This window comes from Abramis brama, assembly GCF_963993115.1.
Source record: "Abramis brama genome assembly, chromosome: 6".
Taxonomy (NCBI): Eukaryota; Metazoa; Chordata; class Actinopteri; order Cypriniformes; family Leuciscidae; genus Abramis; species Abramis brama.
In genome coordinates this window covers 40,937,955-40,963,424 of record NC_139968.1, presented here as the reverse complement: position 1 = coordinate 40,963,424, position 25,470 = coordinate 40,937,955, and the positions used below count along the sequence as shown (strand labels likewise).

General features: G+C 36.1%; 2 protein-coding genes across 2 annotated transcripts; one reads left to right on the top strand and one right to left on the bottom strand.

Annotated features, from left to right (window-relative positions):
- The first annotated feature begins 2,067 nt into the window (after positions 1–2,067).
- LOC311084564 (uncharacterized protein) lies at positions 2,068–12,354 on the top strand. The gene is made up of 17 exons (XM_084116697.1): positions 2,068–2,271; positions 2,358–2,484; positions 2,576–2,635; positions 2,727–2,804; positions 2,919–3,287; positions 3,368–3,469; positions 3,558–3,790; positions 3,875–4,053; positions 4,149–4,242; positions 4,348–4,698; positions 5,096–5,213; positions 5,814–5,905; positions 6,008–6,125; positions 6,276–6,380; positions 7,668–7,832; positions 9,929–10,111; positions 11,984–12,354. The coding sequence occupies exons 1-17, from the start codon at positions 2,185–2,187 to the stop codon at positions 12,214–12,216; spliced, it is 2,694 nt and encodes an 897-aa protein (XP_083972823.1). The 5' UTR covers positions 2,068–2,184; the 3' UTR covers positions 12,217–12,354.
- A 3,481-nt stretch (positions 12,355–15,835) lies between these two features.
- LOC311084325 (uncharacterized protein) lies at positions 15,836–24,869 on the bottom strand. The gene is made up of 11 exons (XM_084116280.1): positions 24,556–24,869; positions 22,146–22,302; positions 20,647–21,627; positions 19,948–19,995; positions 19,721–19,800; positions 18,309–18,352; positions 18,079–18,130; positions 17,789–17,877; positions 17,502–17,541; positions 16,862–16,935; positions 15,836–16,511 (listed from the first exon to the last, which is right to left on the bottom strand). Exons 1-7 carry the CDS (start codon positions 24,763–24,765, stop codon positions 18,079–18,081), a joined length of 1,572 nt encoding a protein of 523 aa, XP_083972406.1. The 5' UTR covers positions 24,766–24,869; the 3' UTR covers positions 15,836–16,511; positions 16,862–16,935; positions 17,502–17,541; positions 17,789–17,877.
- Positions 24,870–25,470: the final 601 nt, after the last annotated feature.

Below are 25,470 nucleotides of genomic sequence, written 5' to 3'. Positions count from 1 at the left end.
TCTCCACACGGTGTTATCCAGGTCAAAGCCACCAACCAAACCCAGATAGGTAATCTGATAGAAAAAAAAAAAAAAAAACATTGTGTAAGTGGTTGAAATATGCATAGACCACCCTAAAATGAAAGTGCTTTTATATTCAAAAATGAACTATAAACTATTACTTACTCCATCTGAAACCATATTTTCTAGGTTTTTAATATGGAAATTATTGTCATTGCCCCACCCATACCGCACATTAGGGCTGGGTGGTATGACAGTATACCATAGCATGGTATATAATCCAGTCCCTCCAGGATTTCGCGATTTTTTTGTGTGATTTTTGCGATCAAAATCACTGATTTTGTGGTGGTAATTTCCAGAAATTTGTGAAAAAATTTGCGATTTTTATATTTTATAATTAGGACATCACATTAACAATAATAGTATTATGTCAGATGCACAATAGTCATACATGACACAAATCACAAACAAAATGCATAAAACTTGTTTATTTTGCTCTAATCAAATTCTCATCAAATGAAAAACTTTTGAAACAACCTATGGGCAATTTTTTTTACCTGACCTATGTAAATATTAACGGCAGGTGTAGTAATCAGGCATGTGATTGGCGAAGGACAAGAAAGCAGGAAAATATACTGAAATTCAATCAGGCAATCATACATTTCACAATTTTATATTTATATATGAATGTCAAGAATTCAGAAGTGTGTATATTTATATAGCCTACACTACACTACACAGAAATAACATACACTTAAATTATGCTTATTTTTAATGTATTGTGCAGGCTAGATATACACAAATATAGGCTTTTAATAATCTTTCAGTGCGCAAAACCATGAAAATATGAAACGCTTCAAAACAGAGCGCACAAAGCTCGTATGCGCATCGCGGGTGCAGAATGATGTGCTCAAAGCAACATGGAGTGTGCTGCGCTGCACAAGTGCGCATTTAAAAGTTCACGGCACAAAGCGAAGAAATGTCGAGCGCACAAATCCTAGTGTCTATCTGTCCAACAGTTTATTGATAATTTGTTTCTTCACAGTTTTAAATTCCAGTTATTGTGCGCTTGATGCCAATTCATAGTCCTTGTGATGTGTGTGATCTAACCAACCCAGGCTCATTGGAAATACGTTACTCTGGGTACTTTTTTGCAAACCCTGAAATACGTACCTGAAAGTACATTTCCCTGCACTTTCTGGGTGAAACGTCCACTAGAGGCACTATGTACTTTTTTGCAAACCCTGAAATACGTACCTGAAAGTACATTTCCCTGCACTTTCTGGGTGAAACGTCCACTAGAGGCACTATGTACTTTTTTGCAAACCCTGAAATACGTACCTGAAAGTACATTTCCCTGCACTTTCTGGGTGAAACGTCCACTAGAGGCACTATGTCCAAGTCACGTGACTTTCAAGATTCCGGTCGCGAGAACAAAATAACATGGCGGACATTTCTATCATTTTTGGTGAAAAAAAAATCAATATTTTGAGTTAGATTCTGGATAAAAATAAGTTTTGATTACATTTCTAGCGAGAAATATATATTTTATTTTCATAATATTCATTCAGTGAATGTACATAATCACTCGCTTTAACAAGTTTTGCCAGAACCTTACGATATGTAGTCAAGGCTACGTTTCAGTCAGGTGATTGTTTTATGTAGACTACTCCGTGAAACGTACTACAGCAAGTTAACGTTAGTAAGCATGAGGACACCCAGCTGAGCTTCAATTAACCCTGGTAAAAAAAAATAGTACGTTGACCCCATAATCATATCTATATTATATACATACATATTCTTTTGAATTTAACATATAGGCTACATATAGAGGGGACTAATCACATTTAGGCTAATTGATAACGTTTTATTATTTTTGTTATCAGTGAATGTAAGCAAATATAAATAGTCTTACATTGAACATTCACAGACTGATCAGGCTACGATCAGCATCGTAAATGCTTTAGATATTTATGGGGTTATATATTTATTTATTTATTTATAGAGTAGTGAGCAACGGCGAATGTGATCCACACTCCATATCAGAAGGTGGCGGTAATGCACACTTAAAAGTTGTTTGACAACTGCAATTTAAAAAAAGAAGACGACCCGCGGCCTGGCTGTGAATTTACAGGCCTATACCTGTAAATAACCATCTGTAAACCTGAAAACCATTCTGTAATAATGGCCACCAATGATTTCTCTGATCCATCTGCAGAATTTGAACTCGACATCGATGAAATAATGTCTGATTTGCAGGAGTTGCAGGAAGTAAATTGTCTCTTGAAATGTCTGTAAGTATTGATACTGTTCGTTTTGTAGCATTTTATTCTGATAACATATATCATTATGGCTAGGAGGATACTGCTCTTAAATCACGACCTAAAAAAAAAAAGAAAGACGTTCCAAGGATCAGATGGAAAAAAAGAGACAAAAGTGGTCATTTGGTGTATACAAAAAGAGAAGCCAAACAAGGAAAAGGAGGTAAGTGATAATATCATGTTTATTTTCTCTTAATGTTTCTGTTTTCAAAAATCGTATAGAGGCTTATCACTTTTACACTGGTACGTTACAGGTAAATCCAGAGCTTCAGTGGTCCATGCATCAACAAGCAACCAAACTTTGATTGATCCTGGTAAGCCGATTGTGTCAATTTAGTAGTTTATAAAAGAGCCAATAAAAAACACAATAATGGGTTTACTGATTTAAAAAAATATATATTCTAGTAAATTCAAGTGCTGCTGACTCTGAGTCTATGAATGAGGATTGTTCAGATACACGCATCAATGCACAGTGTGCTATTGGTAAGTAACAAAAGTCTTCCATCTTGTCAAGATTTTTTTTTAAACCATTATCTGTGTTTTGATAAATTATAATAGATAATGACTTTGTTTTTTATATGACTTTTGGCTTTTAAGATATACAGTTACATCAGCTCCATGATGCACTTATCTCAGAGAAAAGTATGTCTGCATCTCACAACTGGACAGTAAGAAAAATAGTGTCTGAAAACCATTGGATGGAAGCAAGACAAAAGCTCTTGGACTGCTCGCTTGCCTCGGACAGGGTATTTTCCGTATCTTGTGATCACTGCAGAGTGAATGCAGCAGTGATAAGGTGCAAGGACTGTTTGCCAAAACCACATTACTGCGACAACTGTGATGTGTCAACCCACCAATACCTTGTTTTGCATAACAGGGAGTGTTTTTTAGATTTTTTTTTTAAACCTATTCCTCCATCAAATGTCATAAAGAACATCAATGGCCAACACACATTATGTGAGCAAGGTAAGTAAAACATTTTTAAGATGTGTTGTCTAAAAATCTAAGTCATATGTTAGTTATGTTCTTTTTTTTCTTTTCTTTAGCATGTTTGTTACCCATCCAACAACCGCAAAACATTTGCAGTTGTGTGGCTCAAAACATGTCTGTAAGTGCTGGCCGATTAGTACATCTCATCAACATAAATGGTATGTACTCTTTAAAACCAAAGTATTTACTCAATCCAAAATTTTTGATATTCAGGCTTGTCACTAACTTATTTGGACTGTATTGTAGGTCGCTATGACCTCTCTTTGCCTGTTTGGCGCTGCATTACATGCCACAAAACATGGACACCTGAGCTGCAGGACCTTATCCAAAGTGGTTACTGGCCAGGCTCTTCTGCATTTCAAACTATATATCAGATTGACCTATTTACATCTTTTGAGCAGTTCAAAGTCACTGCACCAGGCCTCTCAAGACAAGCCTTTGTGAACATGTTAGAGAATAGGTCACGGACATTTGGACGGGTACTTTAAAAAAATTACAATTAATTTTGTTAATGAACTTTTCCTTATCCCCAATTAATTAAATTTTTTTTTTTTCACTGCTAGATTGATACTATTTGTGGCAAAACATTCCAAAAAGCATTTTTGGAATGGACTTATTGTCGTCATGAGAAAGAGAAGCTCAGTGGAGTCGATCATTTCTTGTGCCCTGCATGTGTCCCAGATGCAGTTGCTGTGTCTGCAGATGGAAACCGTAAACTATACCGGTTTAACAAAGCCAAAGAGTAATAGCATAACTAATATATTAAAGGAATATTTCTATACATGTTTAGTGTATATTGGCCCTCTAATCCAATTTGTTCCACTGTAATTAACATAGAGTAGAGGAGCAGCCTTTCTACGAAGGTATTTTCATTGCCAAGGATGAAGATGTGGCAGCATTTGTTGATTTCATTCAGCAAAACACCAACCCTGTATGTTTCCATCATTTTATTAGTATTTTTGTTGTTTAACTGTATACATGTTATACATCTTTACTGATAATGTTGTTTATTATTATGATTATTACTGTCTTGCAGGTAAAAGGGAGAGGCACATGTGGACAGTCAACATGGTCTGCTGCCAGGGAGACCTCAAAAAAGTCAAGCAATAAATTGGATGAGGAAGGGTTGGAGGTGGCAGTGTGCAGACACAACATTTTGCTTAAAGGACTCAACATGAAGAGGGGGGAAATATTTGCCTATCCAATGTTTTTGCAAAATGAAGTGGCTACAAAAACAAACTGCAGATTCTTCTGCACAGACATTATGTGCCGATATTGGCCCTATTTGCAAAAAGTTGCACAGGCAGTTCCACGTCTGCAGCCGTTAACAGAGATGAAGCCTTTTCTTTCTGTTATGCACGCAAAGGGACACTCTACTAGCTGTGAGGTAACTCTGTTTTAAATGACATAAAAAAAAAAAAAAATCCTGCACATTATCAGTACTTGCACATGTATCAAAATAGCCCATTAACAACGTTTTGGTCCCATGACCTTCATCACAGTAATATACCTACATTCATGATGGTCATGGGATCTAAACTTTAATAACAGTTGTGCAAGTATTGACCGTGTACAGGATTTTTTTTTTTTTTTTACCCGCAGTTGTGTAAAGGTAATCGTTGATCGATTGTTTTAAATAACATGAAATTGTTAAAGGTCTTAATTATTATTGTTAAAGGTAACAATTATAATTTGTTATATTTATATATAAATATCTTTTTCTGCATACTCATTTTCACTTTAAACTTGATTTGTCTGTAAAATTGTGCCGGTTTGTTTTATAGGTTCAGTGGAGTGGTAAAAATCAAACGGGAGCAGGCACTACTATTGGTGAAGAAGTGGAGCAAGTTAACAGTTTTTTATCACGTGTTGCTCTTACAACAAAATATATGAGTAAGGCTGGTAAGTGTCATGTACACAGCCTTGTATTTTTGTAGTCCATAGATTTAGACAAAATAATCTAAAATTTCATAATCAAATTTAAAAATGAAAATGATGCCTGATTTAGGGCCTGAGCAGCAATGGTGTGAGGACCCTATTGGAATTGTTCAGTTAATTATTATTATTTAAATTTATATTTGTGCTCATATTAGTTGTTTAGCTTTTCGTAAATCACATAGTTCATTCAAAATAATATTTTTTTCATCATTGATTGACCCTGTTGACTTCCATAGTATTTTTTTTCCTACTATGGAAGTCAATCGGGTCCATCACCTGCGTGGTTACCAACATTCTTCAAAATATATGTTGTGTTCTCTTGTATAAAAAATTGAGGGTGAACAACTTCCATACAAATTGAGGGTGAATCTTGACAGAATTTTAATTTTGAAATGGACAATTCCTTTAATCTTGGAATATCAATGTGCAGTGAATAGACATTTAAAAAAAAAAAAAAAAAAAAAAATATATATATATATATATATATATATATATATATATATATATATATATATATATGTATGTATATATGTTTGTGTGTGTTTGTTTTTTGTTTTTGTTTAGCACGAGTGGACATGATCACCCTTCATGCTAAAGGATGGAATGAGAGAAAGAGGAAGAACCTTCACATTTACTTGTCTAAGCGGTATATCAAGGTACCACGCATTTAAAACAGTTGTTTTAAGCCATACATTTACTATTAATTTATTTTTAAACAGTCATATTCAGTTAAATGTTTAATCTCATCTATGTTTAAGACTGGGCAAAAGATGAAGGAAGCCAAGGAAGATGTCGAGGCGGTTCAGGCAGTCCTGGCTAAGTCCAAAATAGAGCTGCAGCAATGGGTGTGCGATGTTAAGCAATGGGCAACTCAAGGTGCATTCTCAATTTTTTGTTTTTCATATTTTTACAGTTTTTATATTAAGTAAATATCATAGTTTTTAATAATTTATTTGAAGTAAAATCTTAAAATACTTTTCTTGCTTAATGTCCTGATTCAGTAATCTGATATGCTATTTTAAACAGTTCCCGATGGCAGTAGAACCGACGATCCAGTGGGGTTGCAGCATCAGATTGAAGGGTTGTATTTAGGCATTCAGCAGAAAAAGAGAGATTTGTATCGGCTAACAGGTAAATAAAATGCTCTATATATGCTGTAGGGGTGTGTCGAGATCTCTTGCTACAATATCTTGCTTGACTAAAATGTGACAAGACTAAAATGTGACAAGATGAAATTAGCATAGAATGTCACAGTTACATTCCCATTACATGCCTCCACTGATGTTTTGCTGTTAAAAAAATAAATATAACCATTGTAAACTATTGTAAAGTCTGCTCTGCTCATCCAACATGAGTTGCAGTTGCTAATAGTGTAACAGGAATCACATTTCACTGATTGCGTGAAGATTGCGACGGATTTGTTGCATAAAAGAGCCTGCATGTATTGTATTGTAGAACACGTCGTGTTCAGCACCGCTGCTCCGGGTACATAGTACGTGCAATCGTGAATTTGAAAGTGAAAATAAAACAAGAGCTCTTTCTAATGTGTGCAATTTAAGCTGCATACAATAACCTAATATCAAACTTATATCTCTGTACTGTGACTCTGGTCTCTGTTTTTGGTTTGTTTGCACTTCAAAACTGAGAGAGTACTTGGATTATAGTTGAAATTTTTTTTTTTTAAATTGTGTCATCATTTACTGACCCTCAAGTTGTTTCAAACCTGTATGAATTTTTCTTCTGCTGAACACAACGATATTTTGAATAATGTTGGTAACTTGGGTCCCATTGACTTCCCATAGTATTTTTTTTCCTACTATGGAAGTCAATGGGGTCCATGAACTGTCTGGTTACCGGCATTCTTCAAAATATCTTTCTTTGTGTTCAGCAGAAGAAAGAAATTCATACAGGTTTAAAACAACTTGAGGGTGAGTAAATGATGACACAGTTTTTGATTTTGAGGTGAACTATTCCTTTAATAAGACTAAGAAAATTTTATTTTTATTATTAGTTATGCTGTTTTTATTTTTATGTTTTCATGTACAGTAAGGTCTGAAGAGACTTAAATAATATAGGAGAAAAACCAGTCAGTTGAGTTTGGCAAAACCTTTTAAAGTGCTTGTATATAATTGTCTGTAAGCATTTGATAATTCATACTCCAATGAAGTAGTACTGAAATGACATTCATTAGAAGATTATCAGTAAAACAATTCAAATTTTTCAAGTCATGATTTGGCCTGACCATTGAGGATTTGAATAAAATATTGTGCAAAAATCTTTCCTCGTTCTTGTGAACCCATTGCGTCTCATCTCGTGAGATAGGTGTCTCGTCATACCCCTAATCTGTTGTTTCTTATTTGGATAATCCTAAATTCTTTTAAATGGGCTGTTTTAATCACCTTTTTTTATATAACCCAGATCGCAACAAGCAGCGGCACAAAGTCCGACGGAGGATTGTCGAAGAGAAGAAGAAGTTATCCGATGCAATATCCAAGTACAATTCTCTTCCAACAAGTACCAAAGCTTTGAATTCTGCAGATGACTTGCTTGCTGCAGAAACGCCTATCTGGCCATGGGAAATGGGTATGACCATAAATGATTAGTTTCCTGATAATTTACTCCCTTCAGTGCCATCCAATATGTCAATGTCTCTCTTTCTTCAGTGTAAAATATATATTTTTTTTTTTAGGAAAACATTTCAGGATTTTTTCAACACAATGGACTTCAACTGCAACCAATATGTTGATGTCAAAATCAATGCAGTTTCAAAGGGCTTTGTAGAATATCAGCTATAGGGCTGGTCAATATATCGATATATAAAATATATCGATATATTTTAAAATACGATACAAAATTCGACCATATCGCATATATCTCGATATAGTTCAAATTTGCACTGTGATCATTGCTCCAAGCAAGCTGCTGACTGCTTATGTAGAGTGCATCTCAACAGCCTAGGGTACAGCGCGACACATACTTGCATCGAATGTTAACGCAGAGGAACGGGACACTGCAGTTTAGTGAGTTCACAAAAGTTCATTATTTCCATGTGCTTTAAAGCCTTCCCAGTTAAACGTGTCATTCACTGCTGATGGGCTGTTCTAACATGCGCTTTACTGAGCACGAACACCTGAAGCGCACATGCACTGAAGCCTATTTAACAGCGCCTGGTTACTATTGGACTAAGTTATCTTTCGAGTCTTATTTTGCTAATACTCTCAAATACACACAAGGTTTACATAAAGTTGGTTATGTCTAAGCTGAAAGCAAACCGAGAAAATTTTGAGAAATCTGCTTTTCAAATGCATGTATATTAGAAGTGTTGTGGTCCATATCGCCCAGCCCTAATCTCAGCTGAGGAATAGGGTCTTATCTAGCTAAACGATTGGTCATTTTCTAAAAAATATATATATACATTGATATACTTGAACTACAATTGTTCATCTTGTGCTGGTCTGCGATGTGCCGGAAATTACGTCGGCATGTTGGAAATGTCACAAGAGTTTTTTTTTTTTTAAATGGTAATAATAAACTAAATCAAAGATGTCCGACAACAATTTTGAATTTGGAGGAGAATGAGATGGAATTTTTCGCCCCTTCCCTGCCTTTTTGAACCGGATGCCTGGCAGACCATCACAAGATGAACAACTGTGGTTAAAGAGTATATAAATGCTAGATAAAGACCCTATTGTGTAGAGCCCTTTGAAACTGCATTGATTTAGACTTCAATATGTTGGTTGTGGTTGAAGTCTAGCCTGGTTAAAACCAGACCCTTCTCAGTCGTAACTGAGATAGGGTCTGGAAAAGCTTCATTAACAACTCATTTTCAAAGAACACAAACAGACGTTGCTCAAATGCCTCTGGGCGCAATTGAATAGACCAAAAACCAATCGGAGCGATCGTCATTGTGTAAAGCCATATGCTGCGTCCCAATTTGCCTACTTACTCTTTTTGTGAATAAAAGGTATTTACTTTTGAATGTGTAGCAGAAGAGTAGGCAAGCTTTGGGACATACTACTTTGTTATCTTTATTGGACGGATCTTTCATATACATCCTGTCACATAAACTGCCCTGTCAATCATCTTGTCACAGTTAAAATGCTCCATTAAATCTAATTTAATCTCCTACCATTTAGGAGAGAAATGTAATAGCACGTTCCTCTGTCAGTCGTGGGTCTTTCATTGAGACTGTCCTCATGTGTTTGCAATTTTAATATAATAACGCATTTCAAAGTTGTTGCGCTTCACCAACGGATGTCGCTGGGGGTAATTGGATAGACCTAAAACCAATCAGAGCGATCATCATTGTGTAAAGCCACCTCAACTTTTGAGATTATTGCCAAGATTTGGAAAGATTAGAAATGAGCTTAAATGGACTCTTGGCCAGACTAACTTGCAGAGCAAATCTACATTTGCCAGAAGTTGGTCTGTGTTTTCCCTGGTTAGTTGAAGTCCATCATGGGGAGAAAAATCCTGAAATGTTTTATTAAAAAAACTTAAGAAATCGAGCAATGAACATTTTGGTTGGCATTGGGGTGAGTAGATTATCAAGAAATGTTTATATTGACGTGATTAAATCTTTTAATTTATGTAAACAATTTATTTAATTGATAAACGTCCAAAAACTTGTATCATACCTTTTATTTTTTGTTACATATCAAGTTCATTTTCATTTTCAGTTGGTGATGCTTCTCTGGCCATGAAAAAAAAGGTATTTGACAAGCTGATGCAAGTACAGAGACTTGAGGAAGAAGAGGCTATACTTGTGGAGGAGATGAAGAGACACTGGGATCACATCTGCAGACGTGTCAAAGATCTAAACGATCAGACTGATGCGTTGTCAGATGGCCTCACTACTAAGAGTAAGTGTTTGTTTTCTCAGAAATCATTGATTATTAAATTATAAATATTTTACCTCTCATTGGAGTTTACTTAAGAATTTTGACAGGCATGTCAAATTTAGTGTATTGATATACATCGCTAAGTTGCTTCTTAAAAGGTAACTCTCGCCAAAATGCAACCTAGGGTCGTCTTGTTAATCTACCTGAGGCAAACTATCGTTTGTCATAAAACATAAGCCATCAATACAGACCCTTTCCAAAAAATTAAAAAAAGTTAATTTATTTCAGGAATTCAACTTAAAATGTGAAACTAATATTATAGACTCATTGCATGCAAAGTGAGATATTCCAAGCCTTTATTTGTTATAATTTTGATGATTATGGCTTACAGCTTGTGAAAACCACAAAATCAGGATTAGATTTATGACCAGTCAACGCAGCCGTCTTCCAGGACATTTAGAACGCTTTATGCTTCCTTCAGCAGAAAAGCTTTATGCAGATGCTGAGTTCATTTTCCAGCAGGACTTGCACCTGCCCACACTGCCAAATTAACCAAAACTTGGTTCAATGAGCATGAGATTACTGTGTAACTACTGTGTGATTTCATGCAATATTATCATTTTCTGACATTTCGATTTTGTTGTTTTCACAAGCTGTAATCATTAATTAACAAGCTTCATCAAAATCACAACAAATAAAGGTTTCATCAAAATTACAACAAAAAAGGCTTGAAATAGGCTATCTCATTTTGCATGCAATGAGTCTATATATTAGTTTCACATTTTATTCCTGAAATAAATGAACTTTTTCCACGATATTCAAATTTTTGGAAAGGGTCTGTAGATTTAGGTTATCTGGATTGAAACAATATTATAATGCAGGATTGTTGCAATGATAACCATGACGTTCAAACATTTCCCTCTAATTCCATAAAGACTCAGTAAAGTACCTTTTTAATCAAACATTATTTTTAATGTTAATTAGTTTAACACCCAAAGAGCTAGACTAACGTTGTTAGACCCTTATCTGAGAGACCTGACAATCATAGAAAAATTTGAAAGTATTGCGTATGTAAATAACGTAACAATGTGGTTGTTGCAGGGTTACTTAACTGTCTGCTTATGGACTTTTTCAACTTGGTGTAAAACTTACCTCTAAACTCACTGCTAACTGCTTATCAGCCTCTCTTTTCCGAGACACTTATTATATACCGTCAATGGAGACACTGCGTACTGCAGACTGTAAAATTTCGCAGGGGTCACTGCTGTGCTGATGATGGGTGAAACCATTGTGAAGGGGAGGGGATTCTAAATCGGCGATTTCTGTTTGATGCGGGTCTCCTTGGTCTTCAACGTAGGCTATGAACATAAAATATACTTAAAGGTGCTATCAGTGATGTCAGGCGTCTTTTAGGCCAAAACATTTTTTTTCACCTACCGCAAACAACATCTCACGATCCGCTAGCTGGCTGTCTCCTGAACACACTGTAGAGAAACGAGGTCTCTGCAGACAGCCTATTCTCCACAAAAGCAGCTCAAACAAACTGAGCAAAAACAGTTCGACCCGTAAGCAGTAAACATAACAGACTGTTCCAGTCAATAACTGACTAGAATGATGTGGGGGTGGGGTTCGGGGAAAGTATGAGGAGAAGGGAGGGGCTAGTTAGCGTCCGTTTTGTTTGATGATAATTTCAAATATCAACAAGAGGTTATACCAACCGGGATCGTATAATGCACCTTTAAGAAATATTATCTGACTTATAAATGGGGTGGCAACATGGGTGGCAAGGCTTTATCCCATGGGTGGCAGCTGCCACCCTGTAGATCCACCCCTGGTTTCATGTTACCTATATTACCTATATTTATAATGCCTATTTTTTATTTATTTTTTTAGCCTATCCATCAGGACTGTCAGAGGATGCATATTGTGGCTTGCTCTGTCTTCTTCGAAAGCAGCTGCATGATCTGAAGACTGAAAAACAAAGGGTGAAGGAAGCATATCACCGATTAGTGACTGGATGGGATAGTTTGGATGTCCTTGAAGAAGATGACTGTGGCGACTATGAAAGCATGTCTACAGATTCCTACGAATCAGCTGACGAAGACAGCGTAGATCCACATTTCTGATTTTCCAGAGATTTCCAATGTATTTTTATTTTTTGTATCTGCCTAAAAATGTACAAGATTTTTAGATTGCACTTCTGGAGTAAAGAATGGTTCAAAAAGCACTATTGCATGGATTAAAAAGATGACTGGCAACTATGAAAGCATGTCTACAGATTCCTACGAATCAGCTGACGAAGACAGCGTAGATCCACATTTCTGATTTTCCAGAGATTTCCAATGTATTTAATTTTTTTTATCTGCATAAAAATGTACAACATTGTAGATTGCACTTCTGGAGTAAAGACTGGTTCAAAAAGCACTATTGCATGGATTAAAAAGTTAAAGAAATGTTTGACTCACTCTTTTTGTTTAAAATAGGCCTAAACAGTCCCAGGGCATGCTCTATTATGACATTTTTGTTTGCCTGTTTGTTCATTTATTTTAGCAAAATTTCCTTTAGTAGGATCATCCATATGCATTATTTGCTGATAACAACTACAATAAAGTAATAGCTTAGTTAACAATTACTTGTTTGCATTGGTTATATGATGCATTTTATATTATTCTAAATCATAAAACCCTATCAGTTTTAAAAAAATAACTTAAATAACTTCATTTACTTACCGTATATTGAAAATGTAAATTTTCTGTCATCTCTTAGAATATCTGAAAGGATTTCTATAGCATTTCTTCCAGTAAGGATACATTTACAGGTTAGACCATTAGTGGCTCCTTATAACCATGCTAAGGGTAATGTTAATTTTTATTTTTAGCTGTTCTAAAAAAAAAAAAACCTGTAATCTAATTGTGAAAAATATATTCCCTCAACAGACTATTTTATAAATTATATAAGTTAATCAAAATTAACCACACTAAAACATGATCCATTCTAGTGAATCTGGTCACATAGTTTAAATTGCTTTGTATTGAATGTTTGTGCAGGATGATGTTTTCTCCTCACCCTTAAATGCCCTTTAGCCAAATATATACACACTACACTTCAAATCAGGTTTCTTAAACTGCTTAAAAGTATAATTCACCCAAAAATGAAACTTCTATCATCATTTACTCACCCTCAAGTTGTTGAGTTTTTTTTCTGTTAAACATAAGAGAAGATATGTTGAAGATTCTGCGTACCAAGCAGTTGATAGCCCCCTTTGACTTTAATAATATGGGGAGAAAAAAAATCTACTCTGTTTAAGAAAAGAAATAAACAATTTCTTTATGACCTATCACTTTAAGTTGTCAATATAATCCATCCACTCATTCTCCAGACCACTAATCCTCTTTAGAGGCATGAGACTTCAGAGGCTGGTTTGCCTTCCCCAACATCTTGGGCCACATGTAGAGAAATACCCTGGATGATTGGCCAGTCTATAACAGGGGTCACATTCACACCTAATGACAGTTTATGTCTCCAATTGAACTATGATGCATGTTTTTGGACTGTTGTAGGGAAACCAGAGAAGGTTAGGGTTAGGGTTAAGCCTGAGGAAACCCCACATATACTGGCTTAGATGATCAAATAGGGACATTGCCTGTTGAGCGAACTTCCTGTGAACGTAACATTTGGACACCTAATTTGATTACTCTCTTTTTGATTAGTAAAGAGAGTCATTTGATAAGTCAATGCAGATGCTCACGGGAGCGTGTCTATGTTCCCACAGCCCTATGTTCCATCATTTCCAAGGTTGATTTTCTTTAACCCTAACCCTAAACCCAGTATAAACGAGACTGTGGGATCATAGGGCTGTGGGAACATAAGACTGTGGAAACATAGGGCCTAATTTTCTAAATTCTTCGTAACAAGAAAAAAAAAATTCTTAGAAATGTGGGAACATAGGGTTGACCCCATGCTGACAAGTTCATGACTCATACAAAAACACTTAAATAGTGCATATTTTAATTGGGTGTGGTACATGGTACATGCATATGTGCACTACTGTAATAAACACAATTGTGATGGGATGCCTGTGAGGTTGGAGGCTGGAGGTTGGGCTTCCAAAGGTTTCACTGAAACTATCCCTGGGAAAAAGCTGTGTCCATGAAATGTTGAAATTAAAGCCTTGACGTAGGATTAGAGAATAATATATGCCAGTATGAAGATTGGAAATGGCTCCTGCTTTGGAATATTGACCTCTGAACCTTGACCTCAGTGCATGCCCTGCTGAAAAATCCAGCTAGCCATGGCTGGTCTCCCAGCCTGGCCTAGCTTTTTTCCAGCCTGGCCTAGCTGGTTTTAGCCTGACCAGCTAAAACCAGCTAAGACCAGCTAAAAAATGTTCAAAACCCCTCTAAAACCAATCTGCTATAGCTACTTCCAGTTTAAACCAGCTTAGACCAGCCAACTGTCTTAGGCTGGTTTTAGCTGGATTTTTCAGCAGGGTGTTAAGCCTTGTCATTCAAAATACAGAAGGGGCGAAATACATCGGACCAATTGTTATAGAGAGCTCTTTAGCTATGTGACTATACTCTTAAGGATAGAGTCACTAAAATGGGGTGCAGTCAATTATGGTCAAAATTGATTCTCACCTATTTAGCAGTTATATAAAATATTATCACACAAATGCGATTACATCCACTTAAATCCCGCCTAATTGTACTCTTAATTCAGTATTTATTACTTTCAATTTTAAGTAATAAGCTATATTTATTTAAAACTACAATTTCCTATAGCAGCACCTTCCAGCTTGACACAAATTAGCGCCATATTTGTAGTTCTTCCAGTTACCAAAGTATTGCTGTGAATAGGGTTGTAAAAAGATACATCTACGGAATATATCAAACCTATAGTAGCCTAAAACCGAAGTCATACTTACACTGTATTTATAGATCTATGTTGAGAAAAAGTAAAGATGTTAGTTAATATTTTGGAGCAGCTTTATAAAAACATCAGCAGCACCACTCTCGTTGTCTTAGCAAATTAGGGGTTAAATATAGGGTTATAAAACCATCTATGCACATAATATAAAAAGGTTTTACTGCAGCTGGAGTTTTAAAACGTTTGTTTGGCCATGGCTTTACTAAACTGCCCCCTTACTTAGAAATTAGCAGTTAGCATGTTGTTAACAGTGTAGGATTAATGTGATATGAATAATGCTATTTGGGTAAACATGTTTGTAGTTTGCATTTACTTTTGGATGTGAAACTTACTTTAGTAAATTGTAGTAGGCCTAACTGTATTACAACACTTTGTTAATGAATACTACAGAACCCTGATAAAGTGTAGCCTACTGTTTAGTTTTTACTACGGTAAACTGTAGTGTAGTTCACTCAACAGGCAATGCCATCACAATTGTCTTTATAATTGTCTTAACAATTGTCTTTACAGTAGTGTACGCACCACACAAGTAAAATATGCACCATTTAAGTGTTTTTGCACGAAAGTGTTTGCTAAGTGTTTTTGCACAATTCATGTAGCCTACTTGTGAGCATCTGCATTATAGAGAATAAGTCAATTAGGTGTCCAAATGGTACTTTCATAGCAGGCAATGCCATCACAATGGTGTTTATTAGTGCACATACGTATGAACCACAGTAAAATAGGCTACACTATAGGCCTAAGTGCTTTTGCATGAGTCATGAACTTGTGAGAAATAAAAACTATAGTAAGCATGATACATTTAATTTTTGTTTATTTGATGAATGGAAAGTTTAAAATAATTATTTTATATTATTTAACAGAAAGCTTTTGTAGCATTGTAAATGTCTTTACTGTCACTTTTAATTAATGTAATGTATCCTTGCTGAATAAAATTATAAGTCTACTTTCTTTAATTTATTTTTTTAAATATGTATTCTGTTAGGTTCACACAACCGGCCATTACAATTGTGTTTATTACAGTAGTGAACATATGTATGCATCAAGACAAAGGAAGAAATTTCTCCACAGATTTACAGGATGTCAGTGAAAGTGGATTTTATCGATGATACAATATGGAAAACATAACAGAAAAACATCTATGGTTTAAATTCCATTTGATGATGTTCAACAAACAGTGAATAGATATTGCATACATACACATATAGAATAATATGAAGAAATTGAAGAAGATCAGAGGCAATATTACATACCCTGTCAATGTACTTCATGCAAAAGTTACAGTGATTTATTAAAGCAGTAGGCTAAGGACTTTTTAGTTCACTAACAAACTTTTAACATTATTATTTCGCTACTGGTGATGCCAGTCAAGAGAGACACTTATTAGCTTTGGTTTGAAATGTAAAATTCAATTGCACTATTTTCCAACAGACAAACAGACGATTGATAGAACTGTTGTGCCCACATCTAGCGTCCTCTATCAAGTCACAGGAACCTGTAGAGGAATTGTAAGGAAAAACAGAAAGAAAAAGATGACATCACACAGCAGTCAAGGTCCCAAAAAAACATGACAATTCCAAATATCTACAAATAGTCTACAATGCTGCATTTCCAACATCAAAATAACCTTTTAATCATTATCTTTACTCGTCAAAAGAAAATGCAGCTTCATGTAAACGATACCAAGATATCATACAAGTGGCTATAAATATTTGGCTGGAGATATTGTGAAATTGTGACAGACAAGCATTTAATTACAGATTACTACAGCAGATTAACATTGTGGTCAACTTCGTAATAAACACAAAACTTCTTCATGTCAGATCATGTTCATTATTTTCTTACCATCCTCCCACTCTCTCATTTCCAGCTGGTGCTTTCAGGGTTTCCAGGTCCCAAAGTGGATCTGCTTTAGAAGTCTAAAATTACAAGAAACGTATTATTAGTGTACGAACCACCATTTGATTTTTGTTATCTGATTACTTGATAATTCAGGTTATTCTGTTTAATCATGTTCATATTGTTAAAAACAAGTTACATTTGTTTCTTGGATATTAAACAGGTCTCTTTTTTATGTATTTAAATTTATATGTAATTTTATGCCAATATTAAATCAGTTTGATGCTTAGAAGGCATAATTATTGCATTGCCAATGAATAATAGATCAAAAGATACAACTGCTACTGGTCTTCTATCCAAATACAGACTATTGTGGAGGTACTAGCTGCAATGGAAAACACAGTGAAAAGCTAGCCGAGCCAAGCTGGTACTGTGTAGTGGAAAACTGCCATTACATGGCATGCCAACTACTGTTCCACTTCCTTCCCTAGTGTGGAACCAGGACCATTATGATGTTTACCACACAATGTCATCTGAACAAAGGGACACAAACCTGAACATCAAGGGCATATAGTAAAGCAAATGTCTCCAAATACATCCATTTTAATTAATCTAAACCCTAATAAAAAATTTGATAGTTTCCTACCTGGACCATGCCCCACCCATCCATCAAGTTACAAGTAATCCTGTTTACAAACAAGACACATACAGAAAAACACAGGTGAAAAAAAATAACATCTTTCACAGACATAAATATAAATTAAGTTTTATTAACTAAGTTTGGGAGGAACACGTTCAGATAATTAACACGAGTGGATAGCACTCAGCAAACAAGAGGGTATATATAGACTCAACAGTTTTACCTCGATCCATTAACAGTTTGCATCATCCCTCCACCACCCCTTCTCCACACTTCTAGTTCTGAACACTTACACGGGGGGGAGTACTCTGGATTCGGGCCTAATCCGAGCTCGGAGCCCTCCCTCCGGACAGCACGCCAAATAGGCATTAAACCTTGCTACCTGAAATTATATGTAAGTGTGAACTAGTGAACATTTATTCATACAAAACTGACATTTAATACAATATTTTAAATTAAGTTATTTCTAAAGATCTGTATGAACTGTATATAGCATAGTTTTTTAGACAATGAATAACAAGCCAAAAACTTTGTAGTTATTTTATTCATTATAATTTTAAAATTAACAAACAAAATGCTTAACTCATTCTTCAAGAAGGGAGGAGGGCTCCCAGGAGTCCTTCCATTTGGTCCCACTGTAAAGATACAACGTTTAAAGTAAAAATTTACATTTGCTGAGTAACTCTGTCAGGCTAGCAAAATGGTATATCATTTTATGAAATATAACTATTAAAAAAAACTGTTAACATTGTTAATGTTTAAACTGTTGTGTATGGTGTCAGTGTGTAATAAACTGTACATTAGTACACCTACCAGGTCTTGCATGGAACCCAACAAATAAGGACCTCCTCTGTTCCCTATAGAATAAACACACACAGAAAAACTATCACAACACAACATCCAGCAACGTTTGTCTTGGCACAAGTCTTGCAATTGTGGTGGTAGCAAGTAAGTCATGTCAGGAGTACTCAAAATATACTTTGTTGGAAAATATTAACATGTAATAACATTAAAACAAGAACATTTATTGCTGTAAGGTGGTGTTTCAAAGTGGTACAGTACAATATCATACATCTGAGTGGTCTAGTAAATTACATGAAAACATTGTGACAGTTTCAATTCATGTTAACTTTACATTACCAACGTATTCATTCTACTATTTTATCTTTACATTAATGTTTTCAAGGTTTCTGCAAGTTTCAACAAGTAAATTACATTTAATTAGTAAATAAATATTTTTAAGATTTTAAGAATTTAAGACCTATTTCATGTCAATACTTGCAAAAAAGTATGAAGGCTATAAGGAAAATCAAAGACGAATAATTACTTGAAAAATTACATTAATGTGCAATTGTAGGTTTCATATTTGTCAGACAGACAGACAACTAATAACTACAAGTAACGTTAAATAAATTCCAACATAAGACCTACCTAAACATATATTGGTTGGTAACCGAAGTATTGATTGGACAGCAGTCTACATTATATGAGCAATACGTACAGCCAAATTATTTTCTGTTATTGTAAAGTATGTATGCATCTTGTTTGTAAAACTCTGGTTAAATTAGTGCTCAGTGCATGAACACTAAATCCAGATTATTGTTCTCCAAACATCCAGTTGTAGAGTCAAGTGCTCAAACAATGAAGACATTTTTTTAACGCAGTATTAAACCGCATGTCCACCAAACCGTTTTTAGCCAGCTGAAAACGCTAGGCGCTCTGCTAAAATCACATATTATATGAAATATCAACAAAAGTGTACTAGTATCTCATTTCACAGATCATTTTATTTCTGTGTTGTTAAAAATTCCAATAAATTTAAATGTGAGCAAGCAGAATGTGACAGTTGGTCTGTGTGGCATTTGTCCAGCCCCTCCTCCACTGTGATTGGACGGCTGGGTAAAAAGTGACAGTGATGAGCGCTGCGTTTTACCCAAAGTTGAACATTCGTCAACTCTCGGCGACTGGTAAAAAACGCAGAAGGCTCGGTATATCAGCGTGTAAAATACGCTCAGCACCTTGTTACACCCATGCATGTTTTAAAACCACGGCACTCCCATTAAAAACAATTGGAAAAATACGGCAGTCGCGTGAAAAAAACGCTTTGGTGGACACATGGCCTTTTTTCATTGTAGAATCAAAAAGGATTAAAATATTAATAATGAGTGAATGAGGGTACATTGATATAAAGCAAGACAGTTTGAAATGGCTTTAGAAAGACAAACCTCTCTCACTCTTCTTTTCAAAACCTTGGAGTACTCAAAGTTGTTTTGCCTCACTCTCATACAGCATTCTGGACACTCATCTGAAAGATAGGCAATATAACATTGAAATAAGTATACCAATATGCCAGTATAGACAATACCAAACTGTGGCAAACTGTTACCAAATACCCTGAATCAATGTGTAATTGATACATCATATCATTTTAAATAGAGAAAATTTACTTAACACTTTTTTTTTTGCTTCATCTTGCTGGCTACCCTCTGTTGGACTGAATCTGTATAAAGAATATACAACATACCACATTTTATTAAACATTATTTCAGTCAGGACCACAATCATCAAACATGATTGACAGTTAGCATACAGTTTTGATTGGCGATTTAGTTTTGCTCTGGACAAGAACTCCATGCGCATCCATGCAGCCTAGCATGAATAAGAGCAGGGAGAGCAGCAATAACAGAACATAACCAACATTAATGTATTGCAGATATCATTAATTATTTGTAATGTACAACATTATTAGAGAATTTAAGTCTCATTCAGAGGGAATCAGAATGCCACATACTGATTGATGAGAGGAGGAGCTGGGGATGGAGGAGAGTAAATAGCTCCTGGGAAACGCAATAGCTGTTAATAATACTGGAGGAGCGTATATATGTATTCAGTGATAGGCGTTGTATTCCTATAGGTAGACGTGGATCAGCTGATGCGAGCTTGTCTAACGTGACCTGCCAGAACTGGGTTCTACAGACTCATTTAGAATGTACAGTATCAGTCAAAAGATTGGGCACGCTTTCCCATTCTCTCAAATGGGTATGTGGGTTCCAACTTTTGACTGGTACTGTATTAAAAGACATAGTTCTGAGATGCCCCACATATTATTCACTAATAAGACATTACTGACAATTAAGGAAATATACTTCACTTCTTTGTCTTTTTTTTGCCTTAGGGCCCCGGGGTCTTGTAGCTTCTGATGAGCCTGTGGTCTCGCTGACAGTAGCTACTGGAGGGTTCTCGGTCTCGCTGACAGTAGCTACTGGAGGGTTCTCGGTCTCGCTGACAGTAGCTACTGGAGGGTTCTTGGTCTCGCTGACAGTAGCTTCTGGAGGGTTCTCGGTCTCGCTGACAGTAGCTACTGGAGGGTTCTCGGTCTCGCTGACAGTAGCTTCTGGAGGGTTCTCGGTCTCGCTGACAGTAGCTACTGGAGGGTTCTCGGTCTCGCTGACAGTAGCTACTGGAGGGTTCTCGGTCTCGCTGACAGTAGCTACTGGAGGGTTCTCGGTCTCGCTGACAGTAGCTACTGGAGGGTTCTCTACTGGAGGGTTCTCGGTCTCGCTGACAGTAGCTACTGGAGGGTTCTCTACTGGAGGGTTCTCGGTCTCGCTGACAGTAGCTTCTGGAGGGTTCTCGGTCTCGCTGACAGTAGCTTCTGGAGGGTTCTCGGTCTCGCTGACAGTAGCTACTGGAGGGTTCTCGGTCTCGCTGACAGTAGCTACTGGAGGGTTCTCGGTCTCGCTGACAGTAGCTACTGGAGGGTTCTCTACTGGAGGGTTCTCGGTCTCGCTGACAGTAGCTACTGGAGGGTTCTCTACTGGAGGGTTCTCGGTCTCGCTGACAGTAGCTACTGGAGGGTTCTCGGTCTCGCTGACAGTAGCTACTGGAGGGTTCTCGGTCTCGCTGACAGTAGCTACTGGAGGGTTCTCTACTGGAGGGTTCTCGGTCTCGCTGACAGTAGCTACTGGAGGGTTCTCGGTCTCGCTGACAGTAGCTTCTGGAGGGTTCTCTACTGGAGGGTTCTCGGTCTCGCTGACAGTAGCTACTGGAGGGTTCTCGGTCTCGCTGACAGTAGCTTCTGGAGGGTCAGGGGTTTCTGTGCTACTTGTTGCCTTCTGTCTTTGAAAATGAACTTGCAGAAAAGACAAACATCAAACACAAGAAAAATTAAACAGTTTGCCTACATTTTTGTTAGTGCCACTTTATTCTATATAGAATATGACTAATTATAATTAATAGGACCTGCAGCGGATCTAATTAATAGGACCTGCAGCGGGTGATGATAACAGAATAGTATTTATAATAAGATTGATTTCTACATTACAGGTGTTTTATGTTATGACTGAAAAGTGCCATTAATTATCTACAGTCTATGTCAACAAATCTAGTCATCTAGTTCTCAGTCAAGGTAATGCTGTGCTGATCAGAGCATTCTTGATTTTCTGCTTACTTTTTATCTAGCTTGTTGAAAAACTGCTAAAAAAAACGATTGGGTGATCACATGCTACTTTATCCTATTATGGCTGAAAGTAATGCTCATCCTTTGCGTCAATATGAAAAATAAAGAGAAAGATACTTGTGGGTTCACATTCCTTTGGGTTACCAGTGTTTCCACATTACAGAGCTCCGTGTTTGTACAAAAATACTTACTCTTTAGCACAGCTTCATACATAAGTTTAACCCTCTGAAGCAAATCAGGATCCAAAACATAATCCCCTCCTAGGATGACATCGGCCACTAAGCTTCCTTTGCATTTCTTCCCCAAAAGTAGTACGGGGTAGAAATCAAGGGCAGCAAGTTTGTCAAGCTGAAATATAAAAACATTAAATAAAAAACATGCACATATTTTTTTTAATTTAAATATTAAAAAAATATTTAAATATGAATTTCATGACAGCTGTTTAATGGTAATATTTAATGTACAGCTCATATCAAGGAATTCATTACTATACTATATGTTTCACTAACCATGTTTTCATCAACATTAGAGAAAAAAATATCCTCAATTTAGCAAAAAACTTTATTTTAACTGTTGTTTGAGGTGGTATTTGCCTTTTTCGAAAAAGAGTTAATGTGCTGAACGGGATATGGAAAAAGCTTTGACAAAGTTCCAAGCTGTATATGCAGTCAGGCACATTACTAAGAGGAAGAAAATAAACTAACCAGGAAACTCTCAGTAGCAGTGAGCAAAGATCCCAGCACTTAATACTTATCTGACAGGCGGAATGGGAAATGTGGTGTAAGGCAAATCTGTAATTTCCCTAGCTGGATCTTAATTAATTCCCTCCAAACCAGTTGATAGAAACACCTGATTCATATTTTACAAAAAATTTCTCTTTTTCGAAACATTTAAAAATTTCACTTGACAAATAAATGGAAACATGGCTATTGACTGTTGACCTTTACTGTGTCAATTGACCCTTCACAGGGAGCTTAATTGACAGGTGATCTGACAAATCATACTTTGCCATTTTGCCCGACAATGCAGTCAGAAGAGATAGCAGATTAACGTGAGGATTTGAAGTTGAGAAACGGAGTGTACTAATGTCTTTCCGCGGTTAAAACAACATTTCTTCTTATGTTCATTCATATTTATTTGATGATATAACTGAACTGAAAGGAAGAGATGATCGTGTCACGAGAAGCTGTAACTGATGCTCTACAATGATCTGTCAAGAGTCTCACGACACATTATTACGATATTTATTGTTTATATTTCTTTTAAAAAAATGACCAAATTTGAAAGGCGAGCCTTTGTTTAAACGTACAATATGTAATTTTTTCGCCGCTAGGGGTCGCTAACCTCTTACAATAACAAAGGCGTATTTTGATGACGCAACACTTGCTAAGAAGAATTATGGATCTTGTGGTCAACTTCCAAGTCCACCAATCTAATATTGTTTACGGATGAGTAAATACATCAATGTGATATTAAGCAGGGCGCGTTTGCTAAGAGACAGCTATCAGTTCCAAACGCGACGTGAGTCCAGCAGATATAACAGCTAACGTTAAAAGGAATATGCTATGGACATTTCAGCTATCAGCAGAATCACACGCGAATCGAGTCCCACGCAAATGTAACGTCAAAAGGAATATGGACATTTCATTCTACCAAAGTGCAGAATTACTACTCACAGGTCAGTTTATTAAACAAATTAAACATGTGAGGTAATGCAGCACTGTTTCACTTGGTCTAACGTTACACTATCACACAAAACTGCACATAAACACAATAAACATTTATGTTATTCTATGTGTTCGTTTGTCTGTATGACAAACGAACATTAAGCTGTAGCAGTAAGCTCAATTAATATTAGAATAACGTAGGCCCTACAGATCATATTATAACATTTTATCATTGCTGAACTATATAACATTGATTAGTTTATGTAAATGTGCTCACCTGTTTAATAAAGTACATGTACGAGCGGTCGAAGTTAGTCATAGACGTGGAACTCGATCTCAACATCTCAAAAACACAGCGCTGATCTTAATCCTCGTTTTAGTTCTCCTTTTTTATCCAAAGTCTGCTTGCCATGATGCATAATGTTTGAACGAAACAACAACAGCATGCAGATAGACATTACAAGCTACACAGTTGTCCATGTCTGTCGCCTTGGTTAAGGTGCTCTGGTGTATGCATAGACTGTATATGGGTGTATGTCAGTACGAGCGGAAACCAGAGAGAAGCGGATATGACGCCATTGACGGGAGACAAAACGAAAATAAAGACACGTCCCATGTCTTAGAATTAAATTACAAATTTATCCTTATTTGAAAGTTGTTGAAAAGAGTCGGGATAATGTAAGTACACAACTAAAAAGATACATAACATAGATATATTGATTTTTGCTATTTTTAAAGCAAAAAAACTACATATTGTGCCTTTAATATGTTTAATATCAAAAGTAACCGAAAAGTTGTCGGGCAAAATGGCAGATGGCGAAGTATGATTTGTCAGGGGGTGTCAATCGTCCTGTCAATCGAGCTCCCTGCAAAGGGTCAATTGACTTAATTTCATAAATCCATATTAGCATCCTTAACTCTGAACTAATCTTACCAACAGATGACTGCTATTAAGAACAACTGTCCTGTTGTTGTTTTTATTTATTGAATCCTTCCACTTGATTTTTTGATTTTCAAAGTTGCGTCTCTTGGCTGCAACTTTGGCTTTGTACGGCTGCAGTTGTTTGCAAGCTGGACAGGTCTTGTATGCAACACTTATTAGGGTGTTGCACCCTGTGCACATTTTCTGAGAACTTCCTGGCATCTCTAAAATGAAGAAAAAATTATATTAAAACCTATATACAACTTGTTTTTGTAACATGAGATCCAGTAACAAGAGGCACAATTATAATGTTGGGTTAAACCAAAAATCACATTTAAAAAGCATTTAAAAAGTAAAGGGGTGGTTGAATATGATTTCACTTTTCTAACTTTAGTTAGTGTAATGTTGCTGTTAAATTATAAAATAAATAAATTAAAATTTTGGATAGGCAAACATTAAATTGTATATATAAAAAAAGCAACCAACTAGCATTAATCAACTCACCTGTCTGTGTACGTTATACTAAAAATACACGTTTTTAATTTGCACCTAACACTGTAAGGTTTGTACCATAGTACACGCTGTATTATGGCAGGAACACGTGACTTAATTGGTCGAAAGTTTCATGGGATCTGTAGTTCTTAAGGCATAGGCCTACACGCAGCTTATCTACATGAAAGTAATGCAATATATCTTGCATTTGTTTGCACATATTTGTTGAAGAATGTGTGTATGTGCAAATATATATCGTTCAGACAGTACAGGGTTAGCTCACTAAATACGTAACGTTAACTAACTTTACAAAACATTACAGGATACGTAACTGAAGGCCATTGGTTTCATCGAGAGTGCTCACATACGATTCTAACATCATATTTACCATTACAGCAAACATATCACTAAAAAATAACTTAACAAGCGCTAGCT